This window comes from Serinus canaria, chromosome 18 (genome assembly GCF_022539315.1).
Source record: "Serinus canaria isolate serCan28SL12 chromosome 18, serCan2020, whole genome shotgun sequence".
Lineage (NCBI taxonomy): Eukaryota > Metazoa > Chordata > Aves > Passeriformes > Fringillidae > Serinus > Serinus canaria.
Genome location: NC_066331.1, coordinates 10,934,222 through 10,955,260, shown reverse-complemented (window position 1 = coordinate 10,955,260; position 21,039 = coordinate 10,934,222). Strand labels below are relative to the sequence as shown.

The window sequence follows — 21,039 nt, the reverse complement described above, 5'->3', positions numbered from 1 at the left end:
GATGAGCTTCGGCTTTGCTGCATCCCTCAGTTGTTCCCAGAGATCTGCACTTGTCCCCTCCCGGCTGGCCCTGCAGGACCCAGGCCTTCACCACCCCCTATCCGGCCCCAGAGCTGGGCTCTGTCCCCCTGCAGAGAAGAAAGAGGCCAGAGAGCTCCTCGTTCACTGCCCACAGCACACAGCCAGCACCTGCTCATTGCCACCAAACCCAAAAACCCGAGCACTGGAGGGTCCTGCTGGGACCCTTCAGCCTCACCCCACCCCTTCCCCTGCTGCCTTTCCATCTCTGGCATAGCACCACGGACCCTTCTCCTGCTGCAGGGCCCCATCCTTGCGGCAGCCTGTGGAAGGGGCATGAAGAGCTCGGTTCCCCACATTTTGTGATGTCATTAAACACCAAAACACAGCAGACAGAAACCCTCAGAGCAGCACAGGGAACTGCTGAATTCCCCCAGATAACGTCAGCTCCTGGCCACAGAGAGAGGAAGAGCCAGGTGTGACCCTGCTCACACAAAGCCTTCAGTCAGAAGACTGGGGGAAAAAGGGAAGAGCCAAACTGCAGCAGAGAAAGAACCTCTTGTGTGGCGGGTGAGGGACAAAGCCGCCCTTTGTCCCTGTGGGCTGGGGCTGTGCTCTGGGATTTACAGGTATTTTGGAGCCCTACCTGGTCACTGCTGGGCCTGGGTGGGGTGCAGGGAGGTTTTGAAGCAGTTGGAATCTTCCTCACATGGAAAAACTCTGTCTCCTGAAGGGATCTCCTCATACCCCAAGGGCTGGAGCCCCTCTGGAACCAGGCTGTGAGAGCTGGGGGTGCTCGCCTGGAGAGGAGCAGCTCCAGGGAGAGCTCAGAGCCCCTGGCAGGGCCTGAAGGGGCTCCAGGAGAGCTGGAGAGGGACTGGGGACAAGGATGGAGGGACAGACACAGGGAATGGCTCCCAGTGCCAGCGAGCGGGGCTGGATGGGAGATTGGGAATGAGGAATTGTTCCCTGGCAGGGTGGGCAGGGACTGGCACATGTGCCCAGAGCAGCTGGGGCTGTGCCAGGGGGGGCAGTGCCAGGGGGCAGCAAGCAGGGCCGGCGGGGCCAGGGCTGTTCCTCCAGCCCAATCCCAGCCCCAGCCCCAGCCCTGGGGGATTTCCACACACTTTGAAGGGAACAGGTCACAACCAAACACTTCTGATGCTGAGGCTCTATTTCCTACCCTGGCCTTCAGCCCAGTTCTATTTCTAGTCCAGCTCCAACAAATATAGAAGATGAGGGGATCTGGGGAAAGGAAAGCCAAGCTGACAGCGTAGTGGCATTGAAGTTGCCTTTTCCATTTCTCTAAACTGAGTCATCTCAAATACACCTTTTTTTTTTTTTTTTTTTTTTTGGTCTTGAAAAAAAAAAATACCAAGGGGATAAAAAGATGATAGTAATAAACCTTGGAGTGTTCAAATCTGGGCAGCGCCTCAGGCTGTCCTGTGAGGGTGGAAAACACCATTTAGCTGATAAGGACTGTGCAGGTTCTATTCTACCTGCAGGTTAATCCAGGTCACCCACCTGAGCAGGACACTCTGGAGCACCTGAAGGAAAAATCCTGGTGCTGTGGTGGGTCCTGGAATTGTCTCTGCCAATGACTCTGAGCCTTTTCCTGCTCCCAGGTCAGCTCCTCGGGGGAGTTTTGGAGCCTCCTCCCCTGCCTCCCACCCAGCCAGGAATTCCTTGACCCAAATACTGCTCCTGTACCGGAAATAAATCAACTTTTAATATTTTACAATTACTTTAAAAGTTCTCTGCACAGTGTTTTACAGATCAGCACAGACTTTACACAGATTTCCTGAGGCTACACAAACGTACAAAAACCACCCCAAAGAACCCTGGAATTCTCTCATTTCCAGACAGCATCAGAGGTCAGCACCTTCGCCAGGACTATGATTCCCTGGAGTTTGGGCTTGGTTTTCTCTGTGGGATGGGAATTCTCTTCTCCAGGACTGCTGAACCAGCTGGACCCTGAGGGATTCGGTCCCTAGGCATGGATCCACGGCATGGATTTGGATCCCAAGATGCCAAGGAGCAGCGATGACAGGACAAGGTGCTGGTTTAAACCCCCAACCACCTGCCAAACTCCAGCCCCACTGCAGAGAACGCATCTCAACCCTGCCTGGGGAAGGCAAAGGCAGAGAGAACCCTTTGGGGACCTCAGTGCTCAGCCCTGGGCCAGGCCAGGCTGTCCCCAGCCATGGCACAGTGGGAGCAGAAGGGGCCAGCACCAGCAGAGCCAGGTGCAGAGCCAGGGCACAGGAGGGGTCCCAGCAGGGCTGGGGAACCCAGCAGACACACCTGACCCCCTCTCCTTGGAAACACCTGAGCCCCCAGGAGCTCTGGCCCCTTCCCTGGCAGGCTGAACCTCAGGTGACACTGCTGCTGTGCCTCCAGGCTTGGGGACAGTGCAAGGAGCTCACCAGGTCCTGCTCCCTGCAGGATCCCCCTGGACTGACCCCACTGTGGCTGAGCCCTGCAGACCCCAGCAGTGCCAGGGGTCCCTTCCAGACACTTCCAGGGAACACAGGGCACTGGGATCCAGCTCCTTGGAGCCTGCAGCAGCTCTTGTGCTGCCAGCATGGCCACACTCCCCAAAAACCACCCAGAAACAGCCTGAGCCTTTTCCACTCTTATTTCTTCACTCATAGGGTCAAATTGCTCCAAAATACCCTCAAATATTGCACCTTTCTGTACCTACAGCCTCGCAGGGAGGGGGAGGAGATTGGCATGTTTGTGTGGGGGAGGATCTCAAATCCTGCTGTCAGCTGCAGCTGTCACTCGGTGGGTTTGGAGCTGGGTCCCTCCCCAGAAAATGTCACTCTGCAGTGGCCCTAAGGCCATCCTGGTGCTTCCCCCAGTCCTTCCCCCTCTGCTGGGAGTCCAGCACAGATCCTGATGGATTCCCAGCAGCTGCTGAGGGTTCAGCCCTGGGCTGGCTCTGGCACACAGTGCTGGGAGCAGGGTGCATGACCAGGGGCTGGACTGGGAGTACAGCTCAGTGCTGGAACCCTGCAGAAACTGGGAATTCCTCTCCTGGGTGCACAGGAAATACAAGGACCCACCAGCAGCTGTCCTTGCCCTGGCATGGCCTGTTGCACTCCAATCCCACACTGCAGGATCCCTGCTCTGCATCCCTGCAGGACACCCGACCTCCAGAGGGGAAGGGAAACCTTGAGAAACCTGTCCCCAAGCCAGAAAACTGTCCTGAGCATCCTCGAGGTGTGACAGGTGAGGCACCAGCAGGACAGGGTTGGTATTTGACCAGTACCAGGGTCTGTAATCGCCCTGCACTGACAGACACCCGACAGCACCGAGCCGAGGAGGATCCTTCCCCCAAACATCCCTGTGAACTCACCCTTCCCCTCAGCCCACCTGGCAGGGAATACCCTGTCCTTGCCCCACCCTCCCACCAGGTGCTGGATCTGCTGACCCACAGGAGACATCCAGGAACCTTCTGAGGAGCCCCTGGGGACACCAGAGCACAAGGATTGATCCCATTTCCCGAGCAGGGGCTGAGCCCGGAGCTGCAGATCAGCCCCCATGGCAACACCACAGTGACTCTGCGGCTGCAGGAGCTCAGGGACAGGCAGGGCTGGGTGTCCTCTGGGTGTTCTCTTCCTTCTCCTGAGCCCGGCCTGGCGTGGGACAGAGTCTGCTCTGCAGGGACACGGCTCCTCTATGGCAGCGCCCCGCTGAAGGTGGCAATGGGCAAACACAGCAGGGAGGGGAGCTCGGAGGGGTCCTGGGGAGCCACAGGGGACCCCCTCGGTGCCAGGGGGTCACAGTCCCTGGGCTTGTAGCACACGGAGATCTCACACCTGCAGGGCAACACCACGAAACAAACAAACCCTGAGTGAGGTGGGGGCTGAGAACCCTCAGGGGCAGCAGGAATGGGGCTGAGAGCCCAGCAGGAATGGGGCTGAGAAACCTTCAGGGGCAGTGGGAATGGGGCTTAGAGCCCAGCAGGAATGGGGCTGAGAAACCTTCAGGGGCAGTGGGAATGGGGCTTAGAGCCCAGCAGGAATGGAGCTGAGAGCCCAGCAGGAATGAGAATGGGACTAAGAAACCCTCAGGGGCAGCAGGAATGGGGCTGAGAACTGAGCAGGAATGGGGCTGAGAGCCCAGTGGGAATAGGGATGAGAGCCCAGTGGGAATGGGGCTGAGAAACCCTCAGGGGCAGCAGGAATGGGGCTGAGAGCCCAGCAGGAACGGGGCTGAGAATCCAGCAGAAATGGGGCTGAGAGCCCAGCAGGAACAGGGCTGCTGGGATCTGAGCAGGAGCACCCATCCCAGCTGAGCTCAGGGCCTGGGGCTTGGAGGGGTGGCTCAGGCTGCCCCATCCCAGCAGCTGTGGCTGCAGCTCCCACCTGGTGACGCTCTGCAGGATCTTCTGCTCGTCCTGGTCCAGGCACACGGCGAAGGAGGACTGCACCCCGATGATCTGGACCTTGTCCACCTTGATCTGGGACACGCTGATCTGCTGAGAGGAAAGGCTGGCGTGAGGGAGCTGCTGCCTCAGCGCCTTCCCTGGGCTGGGCAGGGCAGCAGCAAAGGGGTGCCCCAGGAGCTGCTCTCTCCAGCCCTGCTCCCCTCTCGTCTCCCCAGATGCAAAAGCCCCAGGGTTGCAGTTACCTGATTGAAACTTTTCTTGGATTTGGAGTTCTGCCTCTTGACCACCTCGGTCATGGTTAGGTTGAGACATTCTGTCTTCGAGGCTGCAACAGAAGGAGGCTGCCATGGCCTGGGGCTCTGCTGGGACCCAACAGGTCCCTGCACCTCTCAGAGCATCCCAGAACTGGAGCTCCAGTAGGATCCCACTGCAGGGGAATGCAGAGCAGTCCCAGCTTTCCTCCCCTCCTGCTGAATGTGCTCTGCAATTCCAGCTGCTTTCCAAGCACAGCGGGACAGAGCATTTAACCACCCTGGGCTGCAGGCGGGAGGAAATCCATTGGCCATCGCCGAGAGGAAAGGCTGACTGTCCCCCCGTGGCATCTCCTGAGCCCACCCGGAGGCGCCTCCTGGTGCCTGGAATGACGGTGACATCCCGTGGTCAAACGCGGAACGGGAGAACCGCCGGGGCCAGGGGGATCGGGCTCCTCTTGGCAGGAGGGAGATTCACAGAGGGGAGCTGAGGGCACCCCTAGTGCCAGCCCTGAGCTAGAGCAGGAACATCCAGCGCAGCACTCAGAGGGGGTGAGAAGCCCATTCCTGATGCTTTTCTCCCAGGACTGGCTCCAGGGATGGGGAGGGGCAGGAGGGACAGTGGGGAGCTCCATGGAGCCTCCTGGTCGGTACAACACCCTGATTATCCTGCTCACAAACACCTGCCAGGCACCAGGCAAGCGAGGGAAAAGGACCCAAACCCCCTCAGCTGTCTCAGAACTGGCCGTGTCTGATGGCCAGAGCAGCAGCTCCTAAACAAGAACCAACCAAATACACACAGAGCCAGAGCCTTGGAGCTTCTCAAAGGCTCAAACCCTGATTAATTGGACACCTGATTAGAACAGAGGCTTCTGAGGCTGGGAGCTGTGTCTGAGCTGCAGGAAGGGCGTGCTGAGGCAGGCTGCCCTGGATGCAGGACCAGCACCTGGCCCTCGGTCCTGCTTCACCTGAAGAGTTTTTACCTGCTGCTCCTCCTCACTAAGTAAGTGCTGTTCTGGAGAGCATCACCCTGCCACTGAGCCATCCCAGCTGCATCCCTAGTGGATGCTTTTCCAGCTGGAACCTTTGGGAGAGTGGGACAGGCCGTGTCTTTTGTCCCTGAGGTGGTGCTGAGGACTGGCACGCACCCCAGGACTACAGCACAGCTGAAGGAACATCAGGGACTCCCATGTGTCTCCTGCACTCTCCCTCCCTCATTTTCCAGCCAGGAGATCCACGGGGCTCCCTGGCTTCCCTGGTGCCCCCAGCCTCCCCTGGCACACCCGGTACCCACCGAGCTCCTCGTGCCTCCTGCAGGCCTTGCTGAGGTTGACAGACGTGCAGACCTTCTCCACGTCATTCCAGTGACTCCTGCCACTGGCAGCTGTCTGCAGGGAGCAGCCAGAGCCCGGCAGAGAGAAGCACACAACCGTTCAGCTTGGAAAAGGTCTTTCAGCTCACATCCAACCCTAAATCTAACCCTGCCAAGTCCTTCAGCACCAACCCCACATCTTTTAAACATCCCCAGGGATGGTGACTCCACCGCTGCCCTGCACACCTGTGCCAGGGCTGGAAAACCCTTTCAGTGAAGAAATATCCTCTTATATCCAATATAAACTCCCTGTGGCCCAGCCTGAAGCTGTTCCCTCTCCTCCTGTCCCTGTCCCCTGGGAGCAGAGCCTGATACCCCCTCCCTGGCTGTCCCCTCCTGGCAGGAGCTGTGCAGAGCCACAAGGGCCCCCCTGAGCCTCCTTTTCTCTAGGCTGAGCCCCTTCCCAGCTCCCTCAGCCCCTCCTGATGCTCCAGCCCCTTCCCCAGCCTTGTTCCTTTCCCTGGACACGCTCCAGCCCCTCCATGTCCTTGCCACAAGTGTCCCAGAGCTGTCCCCAGCAGTGCCAGCACTGACCTTGCTATATGCAATCTGTAGTGTCAGTGGGATTGCTTCCCTGTCTCCATCTATCCCCAGCCTTTTGCTGCCTGGACCTGCAGGAAACAAGGAGCAAACATCACATGGGGGCTTCTCATCCCCAGCCTTCCCTGGCTGCTGGCACACCCAGGACTGCAGGAAGGGGAAAAGGGCTCGCTGAGCACAGCTGTGGGCCAAAAGGGCAAAACGGAGAAAAGGTGGCTTAAAGGCTGCAGAAAGCAAAGAATCCAGAGAGGAATTACAGCACAAAACCACTCTGCAGAAAGCAAAGAATCCAGAGAGGAATTACAGCACAAAACCACTCTGCAGAACTGAAAGTGGCTCTGGCTGAGCCAGTGCAGAGGGGTCAGAGCTCCAGGAAAACACAGAGCAACAAAGGCCACAGTGCTCTCCCTGCTCCTCTTTGCTCAGGCAGGCTTCTGCCCACATTACACTAGCCTGAAACACTGGGCCTGGCACTTCCTGACTGTTCTTTTCCTCCTGGATAAGCGTTTGCAGCTGTGAAGTGGTGCCAGACAAGCCAAGGGGAACATCGGATCCAGCACTGACGGTGTTTCATGGGCTGGGGAAAGAGCTCTTTGCCCAAGCCTGGTTTTGGGGGAGCAGGGGGGAATTCTATGGGCTCTGCTTCGAAGGACAAGCAGAGCTCACCCAAACCAGCCGGTTGAAGCCCTGAGGAGCGCGTTCAGGTGCAGTGCTGGGGCTGGCCATGAGATGTCTGTGTGAGCTCACTTCAGCAGAGCATCCCGGGCTGGGGGCCTGCAGGAACCACAGCCAGATGCCTCTGCTTCTGCTCTCTTAACAGCACTAATACTGCAAATTTGTGACATAAAAGCACAAAAAATGACACCCGGAAGGCTCCAAGCACACACATAAACCTGGCTTTGCCCAGTAAAACAAGGAGATGGAAAAAGGGATTTTATCAGTGACACTTCTGGACAAAGCACAAAGAGCAAGCAGTAACAAGGGATAGAGAGCTGCATTTGGCAGGTGCTGATGAGAGGAAGGAAACGGGCTTGGAGGTGCTTTATTGTAAATCCATTCTAGAGTTCAGAGCAGAACAAACAATCAGGCATTGCCATGGTTTCACTCCTGGGGGGAATACACAACTGGGATATTTCTCTCCCAAAGTAGTGAAGAGCTGTCTGGATACTTGCTCGCCCTGGCTCGGACACCTCCTACAGCCCAGGCTACCCCTTTCCCCCTTCCCCTTTCCCCCTTCCCTTCCCCCCTTTCCCTTTCCCTTCCCCTTCCCAAACCTTCCCAAACCTTCCCCCAGCCCCCCAGGGCAGGAGGGGCTGCAGGAGCAGGTTCAGACCTGAGGCCTTGATGGCCCTCGTGGCTGCTGAGTGCCCCAGCTCCAGAGATTGGATGAAGACCTCGGTCCTCTTCTCCCCCCCGATGAAGGTGAGCTGCCGGGGGGGAAAAGAGGGGACACGTGGGGGTGAGGGGAGCCAGCCTGGCCAGGCAGCCTTCACCCCTCTCAGCACTGCTCTGTGCCTGGGGAAACGGGCTGGGGTGGAAAACTGCTCGTGGTCAGGGCAGGAGCTACTCTCAGTCCTAAGCCAGGAGCATCAGCCAGGGCACCAGGGACACCCAGGGGACCAGAGGGGACCGAGCTCTTCCTCAGCAGCATGGTGGCTGTGCCACACCCCCACTGCTCCACAGGCAGAGCCCTCCACCCTTCCCTGTGCCCACCTCGGTCTGGTAGAGCTGCAGCAGCACGGGGCGCGAGGCGAAGCGGCAGTAGTAGAGGATCATGTCTGCCAGGATGGGCAGCTGCTCCTGGGCGTCCTCCTGGGGCTCAGCCTCGGGCTTGGCACACTGGGGGGGGCACAACAGGTCAGAGGGGTGGTGGGGTAGGTGGCACAAGGGGTCAGAGAAGTGATGGAGTAGGTGGTAAAATGGGTCAGAGAGGCAATGGAGGTGGTGGCACAACGGGTCAGAGGGGTGGTGGGGTAGGTGGCACAACGGGTCAGAGAGGTGGTGGGGTAGGTGGTAAAATGGGTCAGAGAGGCAATGGAGGTGGTGGCACAATGGGTCAGAGGGGTGGTAGGGTAGGTGGCACAACAGGTCAGAGAGGTGATGGGATAGATGGCACCTCCACCACACCTGCCCACCCACCCCACGGGGGACAGGAACCTCCTGCTGACCACCAGGAGCCCCGAGCCCCAGCTCCATCCCGTGTCTGTGTGGCACAGCAGAAGGCTCTCCAGACAGCTCCCCAGGGAAGGGGCACACCCTGCCCTGCCCTGGCACACACACACCTGGCACAGGACGCCCATGGGCAGGCTCATCAGCCCCAGGATGTTGCGCTCGTACCAGGGGTCCAGCAGGCCGAGGTAGTGGCAGATGTCGGTGCTGCTCTCCGTCCCAGCCGGGGAGGGGTCCTGGAACCGGACACCGGGGTCACCCCGAGGGCCCCCCAGCCCGCCCCAGCTCCCACAGCACCCCCGGGAAGGGCACACCCACCTGTGCCCGGGGCGGGGGCTCCCCCGGCGACGCCGAGGGGTGGTGGTGGTGATGATGAGGATGATGATGATGCATCTGCGGGGTAGATGGAGCCGCGCAGCTCCTCTTGACGGGCACGTAGAAGAACTGCAGCCTGAAGTACCGTGTCAGGGAGGGGCAGGAGCTCTCCTGGAGCCTGGGGAGGAGCAGGGCCGGCTGAGCGGAGCGCCCGGCAGGGCGGGCACCGCGGCCCCTGGCTCACCTGGGGCTCACCTGGGGCTCACCTGAGGCGGCTGTAGGCGCGGGCCACCTTGCCCGAGATGCGGTCCGAGCCGAACACCACCACGCGCAGCGTGCCCGCCTTGGCCTCCTCGTCGCAGCTGAGGAAGGGGCGGCGGGGCAGCCCCAGGGGCCGCGGGGCGAGCGGGACGGGCCCGCGCCGGCCCGGGCCGTGCTGCGGCAGCGAGAGCGCGCGGCGGGAGCGCGCGGGGACGCGCGGCTGCGCCGGGGACGCGGACAGGCTCTCGGCGCGGCGCAGCGGGAGCGAGCACGGCCCCGGGCAGTCCCGGCGCTGCACCAGCTGCTGGCCCTTGCTCTTGAGCAGTCTGTAGAGCCGGTTGGTCAGCGACTGCCGCTGCTTGGGCAGCTCGGGCCGGCCCGCCGCGTCCGGGGAGCTCTCGTCGCTGTCCTCGGCGTAGCCGCTGTCCATGCAGTCCTTCAGGCTGGACACGAAGGATTTCAGGGACTTTCTGGAGACCACCGTCAGCTCCGAGAGGGACTCCTTGGGGGAGGCGAAGAGGGACACCCGCGGGGGCATGGAGCCCTCCTCGGCCAGCACGGAGTACACGGAGTCACTGGGGATGGCGCAGAGCGGGGCCAGCAGCGAGTCCTGCCTGGGGGAGCCGCCGTCTGTCTCCTCGTCCTCCTCCTCCTCCTCGTCCTCCTCATCCTCCTCCTCGTTCTCCGAGGCCAGGGGCTCAGCAATGCTGCACTCCTTGCTGAGGACATCGTTGAGGATGTCTGAAAGCAGCCAGAGGGAGGACGTGTCTGCCACGGGCTCTGGCAGAGCCACTGCAAACGTGGTGACCCCAGACATCGCTGCCACTTCCCCTGGCCAAAACTCTCCTCCACCCTGGTGTCAAGCAAGGAGCTGGAAACCTCCTCCCCAATGGTTTTAGATTTCCACAAAAGGCTTGGAGGCAATGCAAAGAAAATTGTGTTTCTCTCCTCAAGATTCTGGCAGGGTTCTCAAGACGCAAACTCCAGCTGGGCTTTTGCTGCCTTCCCACCCAGCTTTCACCACATCCTCACGTCTGGTCCAGGTTTAACTGCAGCAAAGCCAAGCCTTCGGCTGACCAAACCCCCTGACCCACCCTGGCTCCCTGTCAGGGCTGCCCTTCCCCAGAGCTCTGTTCCCTCTCGCTGGAGCCAGCAGGGAAGTGCAGGGAGCCTTCCCAAGAACTGACCAGGTCCTTCCAGGAATGGGGAAGCACCAGCTCTGCACAAGGGGAACCTTCTACTTCTCCAAAACTGCTCCGGGGCCCAGCTGAGAGTGGGGCCAGGGCCCTGACTTACCGAAGTTGTCCTGGTCCCAGCTGTAGGTGTAGCAGCGGGCAGGGGGGATGGGGAAGGGGTGCAGCCTGCGGGGCTGGGCCTCGCCTGCGGAGAGAGGAGGGACAGCAGCTGCTTTGCAGGGTCCCCCAGGGCCACCCCTGCCAGCTCTTCTGCCCTGGGAGGTGCCACCCACCCCCTGCCCTGTGTTTTGGGCAGCCCAGGGCACGCTGCTGTCCTTAGCTCAGGACACGGGGACGCTTCACACCTCCACAGCCACCAGATGTCACAGCCAGCACCGGTTTCTGATTTAACGCTTTCATCTCACCCCTCAATGTTCAAAGGCTGGACAACTCATTTGGCTGCTGTTTAAATGGAACCATTTGTGGCTCAGGTGTGGTTATTAAACAGGACCTGGGGTGGTGCTTTTTTATCACAGTCGTTGCACTCGGCTGACACTCTGCAAAACCTCTCCCCGCTGCTGCTCCTGCTGCTGCAGGGGCTGAGCCGGCAGAGACCCCCGGGGAAGAGAGGGAGGGGTTGGGGACACTCACCTGCCATGGCAGGGAAGGAGGCGGCGCCGGCGATGTCGCGCAGCACGGCCTGGAGCCGCTCCCGGGCCAGCGCGGGGTCGGGGCTGGCGGCCGCCGCCTCCTGAGCATCGGCAGCGCTGGCGTAGAGCTCCGAGAGCTCCTCCAGGGGCTTGGACTGCGGAGCAGAGCCGGGGGACACGTTCAGGGGGTCCCTCCACCGAGCAGAATCACTAACGGGGGGCTCTGCCCACACCCCCCTCAAGTCCCCCCAAACTTTTCCAATGAAAGTTAAAATGACTTTGAAAACACCCCAGGGGTTTTCTTCATGGTTCCTTTTTTGCCTCTCCCCCAGGTGTTTCTCTGGTCAAACAAACACTTTTGCTGATTTTCAAATCTGAGGGCCCTTCCTCTCTCTACTGTGGGATGGGAAAGGAGTGGCAGGGTCAAAGGGCAGAGAGCTCTCTGGATACACCTCACAAAACACCTCAGACCTCAGGTCGAACCTGAGAAGGGGAAAACATGCTTTTTTCCTCCAAGAAGCCTTACCCAAACTCTTTGCCAAGCCAGCGGTGCTTTGGGTAGGAAATGCAGCATAGGAAATGCACAGAGCTGCTTCCTTGGCAGCCCAGGGTGGGCACTGCCCCTGCCCACGCTGAGCAGCTGGCACTGCCCATCCTGAGCAGCTGGTGCTGCCCCTGCCCACCCTGAGCAGCTGGTGCTGCCCCTGCCCACCTGGAGCAGCTGGCCCAGCCCGTGCAGGTCGCAGCGGGTGCCGAAGGTGGCCTGGTAGAGGTGCTGGAGCAGCAGCAGCAGCGTGGAGTGCCGGGTGGGCTCGCTGGAGCTCAGCCTGTGGGCGATGGACAGGAACTCGCTCTGCACCTCCGAGCGGTTCAGCAGCAGCACCGTCCTGGGGACAGGGACATGGCTCAGACAGCAATCCCTGGGGCCCAGCAGGGACACGAGGGAGCCTGGAACATCTCCCTCCTGAAGGTGCAGCTCTGAGGAGAAGCTCTCAGGGCAGCCCAGCTCCGTTCCCAGCCTCATTTCCCTACTTGCAAATGAGGGTGGCAGGGAAAGGTTCAGACCCCGAATAAGGAGCAGAGTCTGCCTGCCCAGAGCTGCAGGGGGAATGGGAGGCACTCAGTTCTGGCTCCTGTTGGGGTGGTGGCTCCCAAAATCACGGATCACAGCATGTCCCACTGCTCTCCAACACCTGCAGCTCCCTGGGGAGGAGACTTTGCCTTCCCCACGTCTGCAGCTGCAGCCCGGCAGGGTCACTGGCAGGGAGCCCACAGACCCTGTCCCAGGCCTCTGGAAATGCCCCAGGCGCTCTCCTCACCCCTCCCACAGCCCAGCCCAGCCCTCCTGCCCAGCTCCTGCAGCAGTGCCAGCCCCAGGGCATGCCCCAGGGAGCCCCAGCAGTGCCCGTGGCCACTTACACCATGGAGCTCTGGTAGTTCTTCACAGGCAGCCCCTGCTCCATCCTCACCAGCCTCTGGAAGGTGATTCCTGGGGAGGGAGCAGAGCAATGAGGCACAAAACCCCTGCAGGCTGCCCTGCCTCTATCCCCAGGGCACTCCTGAGCTGGCAGAGCCCTGCCTGGAGCAGGAACGGCAGCACCAAGAGTCCTCGTGGGGACAAGGCACAGCCCCAGTGCAGGAGCAGGGAGGGTAAAACCCACAGGATGGGGCAGGAGAGCTGCTCCAGCCTCAGATCCTGCTGCCCCACTGCTCAGTGGGATGAGGGCTCCAGGATGGCATTTGCCAGCTGCTCCCACCTGCTCCAGCCCCAGATCCTGCTGCCCCACTGCTCAGTGGGATGGGGGCTCCAGGATGGCATTTGTCAGCTGCTCCCACCTGCTCCAGCCCCCAGGCTGTCACACAGGGCCAGCAGGTCACTGCCACCTCCCCTCCTGCAGGGACAGAGCCCACCCTGATGCAGCAAGACAGAGGTTGCTGTGGGCAGCCACCACCTGGGGGTGGTCCCGCGGGACTGTCCCCAGGACAGCGGGTGACCTCAGCAGAGCCCCGTCACCCCATCAGCAGGACAGGAAACCCTTATGGCATCAGCAGGATCAGCCCTTATCCATGCAGGAGCCACATCCCCCAGCCCAGCAGCCACGGGGGCCACCCTGACACCCACAGGTCACCTAGCAGTGACCCTCCTGCAGGGCCATCAGCCCCAGTGTGCAGATCAAAGCTGCTGTGCTCCTGGCAAATATTGACAGCAGCTTATCCTCTGGTAATCTTTGATCTCATGGCAATAAAGAGCTTTGGCCTCAGTCCCCAGCGGGCCAGGGGGATGTGAAGCAAGGCTGGAACAGGCTGGAAGTCCTGGCAGCTGAGCAGCAGGGGACACACCCTCACTGAGGACTCCCACAGCAGCAGGCAGCCCTGCCACACAGCACCTCCGGCAGGGGAGCAAGCCTGCTCTGCTGGGAGGGAAAGCTTCGGGGCCAAGGTCCCCACTCACGGCCTGGGGCACTGGGGGTGGCACAGGAATGGGGGCAGCAACCCCACCTGGCACCAGAGCTCTCCAGATGTGGGGAAAGCTCAGCCCTGAGCAGGGCACGGCCCCACAACTGTTCCCATGTCCCTGCAGCTCTGAGATGAGGCTGGACACAGCCAGACCCTGCTTGGTGGCCACGGCCAGCTGTGCTGGGGGTAGAGCAGCCAGTCCAGAGATCAGGTTGGGATTTTTCCATCGTTTTGTTCCTTTGGAAGCACCTTTCATCCTATCCCGAGTTCCCATCTCACAGGAACTGCTGCCCTGACTGAGACCTCACATTTCCCATCACCCAGGGCTCCCCAGAGCCCCTTCCCAGTTTGAGGGGGTGGGGAACACCCCCAGCCACAGCACACCCCCTTGCAGGCCTCCCAAAGCCTGCCTGGATTAAACACGGGCTGCAATGTGCTCTGTGTGATAAGAGCTCTTCAAAAGCCCCTGAAAGGCAGGGAGATCAGGCAAAAAGGCTTTGAGAAATAATTGGAAGAGCTGCTCCACTGGGAACCCCAGGACATCCTCAAGGAGCCCTTAATTAAGAGGAGCACTTGTGCTGCCCGTGCCTGTGCCCAGAGCTGGGTCACAAGGGGTGTCTGGGCAGGAAAGAACAATCCAGGGAGTACCTCAGCCCTGAGCAAATCTCCATGGAAGAGTGGGCTCGGAGGCTCCTGCCACCACGATGGCCATGAATGTCCCCGCTGCTGTCCCCCGCCCCGTCCCTCACACAAAGGGCAGGCTGGGGGAGCAGCCAGCAGGTGCTCTGGGGGGAAAGGACCCTGCAGACTGAAACCCAGCCAGGAAATCGTTAACCAGAGGCTAATTGCCTCTGATGCACAGCTGGGGGAGCCTGGCATGCTCCTTGCACACAAGGGACCCACCAAAACCAGCAGAGGAACCCGGGCCCACCTTGTGCTGGACCACCCGGGAACACCGTCCTGAAGGAGGGGAGCAGGGTCCTGACCCCTGGAAAAGCTGAGCTTTGGGGTGGAGAGTGTGCTCCCAGGCTTGGGAGGCAAGGGGGGAGCGAGACAGGAGCAGCAGGGGACAAATCCTGGGGCAGGGCTGGGGTTGGTGAGAGGTTTGGAGCTGGATTTGGTGCTGAATTTGGTGCTGGGTTCAGGGCTGGGTTCAGGGCTGCCAGGGCTGGGTTTGGTGCTGGGCTTGGTGCTAGCAGGGCTGGGTTTGGTGCCAGGTTTGGAGCTGAATTTGGTGCTGAACTTGGTGCTGGTTCAGGTCTGGGTTTGGTGCTGGGGCAGGTCTGGGTTTGGTGCTGGGGCAGGGCTGGGTTTGGTGCTGGGGCAGGGCTGGGTTCGGTGCTGGCAGGGCTGGGTTCGGTGCTGGCAGGGCTGGGTTCGGTGCTGGGTTTGGTGCTGTCAGGGCTGGGTTTGGTCCCAGGGCAGGGCTGGGTTTGGTGCCGGGTTCGGTGCTGGGTTTGGTGCTGGCAGGGCTGGGTTTAGTCCCAGGGCAGGGCTGGGTTTGGTGCCGGCTTCGGTGCCCGCTGAGCCCTGGGCGGGGCAGGGCAGGGCAGGGCGGGGCGCTCACCTGGCGCCTTGAGCTCGTTGCTGATGAAGGTGAGCAGCTCCCGGGAGGTGTCACAGTAGGGCACGGGCCACGTCAGGAAGCCGTGGTAGACACTGGCAGCTCTCAACAGCAGCTCAGAGCCGGGGGGGAAGTGAGGAGCCTGCGGGGACAGGGACAGGGGTGAGGGGAGAGAGAGCCCGAGTGCTGCGTGGAACTCCAGGGTTTGGGCTGGCAGCGGCAGGAGGAGAAGCAAAGCAGGAGGTGCCCCTGTGCCACCCCATCTCCTCCCAAGGAAGGGCCACAGGATCCCCTGGGCACAGCTCCAGGGAGCTCCTTCCCAAGCTCCCCAAGCTGGGCTCACGTGCCCAAGCCTAAATATAAATTCCTTTTTAAGCCCCCCAAGCTGCACAGATGAATTCCACACAGGCTGTGCTTGTGCAGGACCTGGCAGCAATGACTTCCTTGGGATAATGATGCATTGTGCTGGGAATAATAATCATAAAAAAAAAAGTATATCCTGGGAAGGCTCTGCTCCTTTTCATTCATGTTGCCCATGTGTTTTGCCCAGCTATAAAGGGTAAAGAAAAGAATTCCCCTTTATTGTCCATCTCCCTTTCTGATTAGCCCAGCCTTAAAAAAAAAAAAAAAACAGCTTCCAAACCCCTGAAGCTCATTTTCTTTGTCTCTCAGCTTGTGCAATGGTTGCTCGATCCCGATCCCTCTGGATTCATACAGAAACTTTCTTCTTGGGATGAACTGATGAGAGCAGGCTGGGAAGTTCCAGCCAAAGCCACAGCCTGAATTTGGGACCGGTGCAGCAACCTCAGCACTTACATAGAGCACAGCCGAGTAGAAGAGCAGGGCCAGGGGCATCACCAGGTCGTAGTCACACCTCTCCTGCACCTGTGGGAACAACCCGAGGGCACAGGGATGAGCTGTTGGCTGCGAGCACCACCCAAAATATCCCTGCAGGTGCCGGGAGACTCCAGCCCCGCCATCCCATTACCACACCCGGGAGATTCCCTCACCCCTGAGGGAAAACCGCCCCCAAAGCCCCAGAAACCAGAGTGGGAGAGGCAGAGCCTCCTGCTGTCTTCTCCTGGCCAGGCACCCAACTCTCTGGGGCTCCTGGTGCCTGAAATTCCATGGAGGTGGCTCTGAGCAGGCAGGCCAGGCACTGCAGGCAGCCTGGGGAGCTGGGCAGGGTGGTGGAATCAGGGGGGTGAAATCTGGGGATGGAATCAATCCCGGGGGAGGGTGGAATCCCAGCCTTTACTCCGGGCAACAGCCAGCAGGACTCTCTCACTGAGGGCTCAAGGAGACACTTGCACAGCCCACAGTGCAATAAAGCCTTGCCTAAACCCTCCTGTACCAGACCCCTCTGCAGGCAGAGCAGTTCCAGACACTAAAAGAACAGAACCATGAATGACCCGGGCTGCCCTCAGGCCTCTTGCCCACACAAGGGAAGGCAGCATTTACCCCTCACAGGAGCCCCAGTGCTGGGGATTTAGGGCACTGGAACACATCCCCGTTCCCTGCCACACCCAGCGGCTCCTCCAGGATGCCCCTGCCTGAGCAGTGGTGCCTGGAGCTCCCCTGGCACACCATAGGACCGTGGCATGTCCATCCCATTGTCCCCTTGCTGTGACCCCAGTGGCACCTGCCAGGTGCAGTGCAGGTCCTGCCCGTGGCCCCCAGGGTCCCAGCCCCATAGCACACCTGGCACAGCCACAGCGAGGCCCCCACCAGGAACAACAGGAAACGTTCCAGATGCTTTGGACACGGCCAGGGAAGGGCTGGGGGAGGCTGGAGGAGCTGCACAGAGCCAAGCAGGGCTTGGGGGGATCAAAGCCCATCCCTGGGACCTGCAGGGCTGCCCCAACAATGGGGACGGGCTCTTCCTCGTGGGACACACAGCTCTGGTGCCACCAGAGCTCTGGACCGGCTGACCCAGCCCCAGCCAACCCCCAGCAATATCTAATGACCCCAATCCCCAGATTGCCAGATTTGCCAAAGCCCATCCTGAGCAAGCCATGGAGCTGCCGGTGCCTCAGAGCCCTCAGCTCCCCCGCCAGCCCCCACTCACCTCCTCAGTCTTGCCCAGGATCTTCTCCACCAGGATGAGGTAGTTACCGGCATCCCGGCTCACCAGCTCCTGCAGGCTCCAGCAGTTCAGGCACAGCCCGGCTGTGGGGACAGAGGCACGGTCACTCCTGGCCCCACGGTCACTCACTGAGCCACGGTCACTCCTGGCCCTGTGGTCACTCACAGAGCCATGGTCACTCCTGGCCCTGTGGTCACTCTCAGAGCCATGCTCACTCCTGGCCCCGTGGTCACTCTCAGAGCCATGGTCACTGATGGCCCCGTGGTCACTCCCAGAGCCATGGTCACTGATGGCCCCGTGGTCACTCTCAGAGCCATGGTCACTGATGGCCCCGTGGTCACTCTCAGAGCCATGGTCACTGATGGCCCCGTGGTCACTCTCTGAGCCATGGTCACTGATGGCCCCGTGGTCACTCTCAGAGCCATGGTCACTCCTGGCCCCGTGGTCACTCTCAGAGCCATGGTCACTCTCAGAGCCATGGTCACTCCTGGCCCCGTGATCACACATGGCATCGTGGTCACTCCCAGCCCCAGCCAGCAGCACAGGCAGCCCAGGGCACACCCTGTCCCCAGCTGGGGCTGGGACAAAGGCAGGACTAAGCTGGGCTTATCCCAGCACCCCACAGAACGTGACTGGACAGGGAGGTGCCCAAGGACTGGCACAGCCACAGCACCCCTTGGGGAGGGCAGCAAGCCAGCCTGCAGCTGCTGAGACACGGGAGGTGTACGTGGATGTCCAGCACAGGGCACCTCCTGGCACTGCCACCCAGCCTGGGCAGAGATTTCCATGGGAAAACCCAGCACAAACCAGGAGAAATCAGCCCAAAGGGTAAAATCTGCCAGGTCCCCAGCACCACCAGGGCCAAGCCCAGGGCTCTCCTTCACCAAAAACCAATTTTATTTTTTTTTCTGCTCACCAGCAAGCAAACAAACATTTTCCTTGCTCTTCACACTCTAATTTGACCATGGTGTCTCTCCTGCAGCACAAAACAAGAGGCCAGCCCTGAAGAGGTTCCTCTACCAGGAAAAGGTTTTCCTCCCAAGCACTTTTCTAACCGGGATTTTTATGAGCCACAGACAATTCACTTTGATTTGGTTTCTGCAACAATTTCTGCAGAAAGATCTTCTGTTTGCATCCACCACGGGCTCATCCAGGCTGCAAATCTGGGATGGCCAAACCCTCACAACTCCTCCTTGCTGGCTTCACAGCCCTCAGCTCCTCATCCCTTACTCAGGGGGAACAACATGCTGGAAAGGATTACTCACCCTCTCTGGAGCAACCTTGTGTGAAAGTTAGCACAGAAAAATAAAGCTTTAAATGATTAACAACTTTCAGCAAGGTCTCAGCCCAAAAAGCTGTGACGTGGTGTGTGTTATTTTGGTGCATGGAAAGGGTAAAAAAAGAGGGGAAAGCAAAGGAACTGGGAAACAGAAGTGAAAAATGAGGAAGGTGAAGGCTCCAGCTCAGCCAAGAGCAAGAGGAAAGGATTCACCGACTTGTGAGGATCAACCCTGCCACAAACAACAGCCTGGACAGGACAGCAATAATGAAACTGTCATTTGTAGCTTGAGGAAGGATGTGACAGCATCTCTGCTCTGGCTCTGGAAGGCAGCAGGGGACAGCCCTGGGCTGAGGGCACTGCTCCCTGCTTTCCCTGAACCCTGCCTGCCACCACAGACCAGGCCCCTCGCAGCCCTGCAGGCTGGGATGGGATAGCAGGGACAAGGAGGCAGCAGGGACAAGGAGGGGCAGCCCCTTGGGAGGGCTCTGGGGGTCCTGGGGGTCCCCAGCAGCAGCACCAGGGCTGGGGCACAGCAAAGCCACCAACACCCACCCAGGGCATGCTGCAGACTCCTGGCAGAGCAGGAATGATGAGAGGTAGATTTCTGAGGTGCAAAACACCCCAAATTCTCCCAGGAATGTCAGCTCCTTCTGCAAAGGCCAGGAGAGCCACAGGAAGGGGCCTGGGAGCCAGGGGACATCCCTGGGGTGGGACTCATGGGGGCTCAGCACAGCTGCCCCAGCACAGCCCCCAGCCCCAACCCCTGCCCTGCACACCCCAATCTTTGCTAACGAGCTGCACAATTGATGGAGCCGTGGTTTAAAGCCCCCCCTGGCCAAGGAGCAGCACTGAGGGGCTGGGGTTGGGGCTGTGAGGGACACGGGGACTGATGGATGGTAATTACAGCAGAGGTGGGCTCTGGGCACACGCTGACCCGCTCTGGGGCATAAACTGACCTGCTCTGGGGGCACAGGGCTGCTCTGGCCATGCTCTGTCACTGTGCCAAGCACGAGGCCACACTTCCAGGAACCAGCAATGTGGGTCACACTTCAGCACCTGCCTCCCAGAGCAGAGGAAAGAAAAGGACACGGGAATCTTGGGCAGGAGTGCCCCAGCTGAGCCCCCAGGTGATGTTACAGCTGGAAGTGGCATGGCTCCAGTGGCTGTGAAGGGTGGCAAAGGGATTCCTCTGGGAGCTGGCAGCAGGTAGGATCCTGTCTGCATCTCTTTGCTGGTCTTGTTGGGGAAAAGAAAAGCAGAAAGGGTTGAAAGAGCTGCACAGACAAGAAGGAATCAGAATCTGACAGCCCCCAGATTTCATCCACAAGAGGGTTTGGCAGTGATTTAATCACAACTCGCAGACAGCTACGAGGCAGAAAGGCCAGAATGACATTCAGAAATTATTTCTGCTCATTGCTGCTCTGCCCTCACCACACCAGCCCCAATCCCTTCATAGCCCCCTGACCAAGGCTCAGCTCTTTATGGCCACCATGGTATCTGAGCCAGGGCTGGGCTGTGACAATGGGTCACAGCCCTGCCTTGGGGGCAGCTGATTGCACAGAGGAGCATTCCTGGGCTGAACAAAGCCCTCTCCTCTGCCCTGCTCACTCAGGAACAGCTGGCACCCCACACCACTGCTCTGCTGACCCTTACATGGCCAGACCTCCTGAGACCTGTTCAGGGCCCTGGAACACCCTCCTGCTCCAGTAAAATGCCTGGGAGCACTGGCCAGGCTGGATGCCACCTCTGACTGACCACTGGAAGAGGAAGGGCCTCCAGCAGCACCAGCAGCTCCCTCCAACCCAGAGAGTCCTGGGTGAGACACCCCAGCAGGGACAGCACCAGCAGCTCCCCCTAACCCAGAGAGTCCTGGGTGAGACACCCCAGCAGGGACAGCACCAGCAGCTCCCTCCAACCCAGAGAGTCCTGGGTGAGACACCCCAGCAGCACCAGCACCAGCAGCTCCCCCTAACCCAGAGAGTCCTGGGTGAGACACCCCAGCAAGGACAGCACCAACAGCTCCCCCTAACCCAGAGAGAGACCTGGGTGAGACACCCCAGCAAGGACAGCACCAACAGCTCCCCCTAACCCAGAGAGTCCTGGGTGAGACACCCCAGCAGGGGCCCAGGGGAGCCCAGAGAGAGAAAGCCATGGGTAAAGGTCACCTACCAGCCCATCTGCTGGCCACAGCGTCCCTGCCCAGCCCATGCAGGCACCGTTCCAGCGCGTGGTGGATCCTGTCCTCCGTGCATGTGGTGTGCTGCATTTTAACTCATCTCCTGAATTGAAGGGGAAAGAAGGAGAAGAGTTAATAAAGGGTTGCCCTTGATGGCTCCAGTGTTCACTGGCCATGGTCACAAGCCCACCCCAAGGGGGAGGGAAGGCTGCAGAACTGTCCCCGTGCTGCCACACAGCCACCCTGAAGGAAAAGTCCATGTGCCCTTGGGGCAATGGTGGAAAACACTGAGGGGATGTGAGCCCAGCACACGAGGACATGGTGGAA

General features: G+C 60.1%; 1 protein-coding gene across 5 annotated transcripts in view; it reads right to left on the bottom strand.

Annotated features, from left to right (window-relative positions):
* Nucleotides 1-1,725: 1,725 nt before the first annotated feature.
* The window catches only part of PIK3R5 (phosphoinositide-3-kinase regulatory subunit 5), a 38,520-nt gene continuing 19,206 nt past the window's right edge, over nt 1,726-21,039 (bottom strand). For 2 of the 5 annotated variants that reach the window (XM_050981520.1, XM_050981521.1), the window contains exons 2-19: nt 20,706-20,815; nt 17,237-17,337; nt 15,985-16,053; nt 15,172-15,310; nt 12,567-12,636; nt 11,860-12,034; nt 11,149-11,302; nt 10,619-10,702; nt 9,328-10,063; nt 9,065-9,239; nt 8,860-8,982; nt 8,291-8,416; nt 7,911-8,004; nt 6,572-6,648; nt 5,960-6,053; nt 4,657-4,739; nt 4,392-4,504; nt 1,726-3,842 (exon numbers count right to left, since the gene is read on the bottom strand). In XM_050981520.1, the coding sequence (XP_050837477.1) occupies nt 3,701-3,842; nt 4,392-4,504; nt 4,657-4,739; nt 5,960-6,053; nt 6,572-6,648; nt 7,911-8,004; nt 8,291-8,416; nt 8,860-8,982; nt 9,065-9,239; nt 9,328-10,063; nt 10,619-10,702; nt 11,149-11,302; nt 11,860-12,034; nt 12,567-12,636; nt 15,172-15,310; nt 15,985-16,053; nt 17,237-17,337; nt 20,706-20,802 (2,652 nt within the window). In that variant the 5' untranslated portion in view covers nt 20,803-20,815 and the 3' untranslated portion in view covers nt 1,726-3,700. Of the gene's footprint in view, nt 3,843-4,391; nt 4,505-4,656; nt 4,740-5,959; nt 6,054-6,571; nt 6,649-7,910; nt 8,005-8,290; nt 8,417-8,859; nt 8,983-9,064; nt 9,240-9,327; nt 10,064-10,618; nt 10,703-11,148; nt 11,303-11,859; nt 12,035-12,566; nt 12,637-14,535; nt 14,921-15,171; nt 15,311-15,984; nt 16,054-17,236; nt 17,338-20,705; nt 20,816-21,039 lie in introns of those variants that run through there. The other 3 variants (XM_050981522.1, XM_050981523.1, XM_050981524.1) reach the window with 3 other exon arrangements.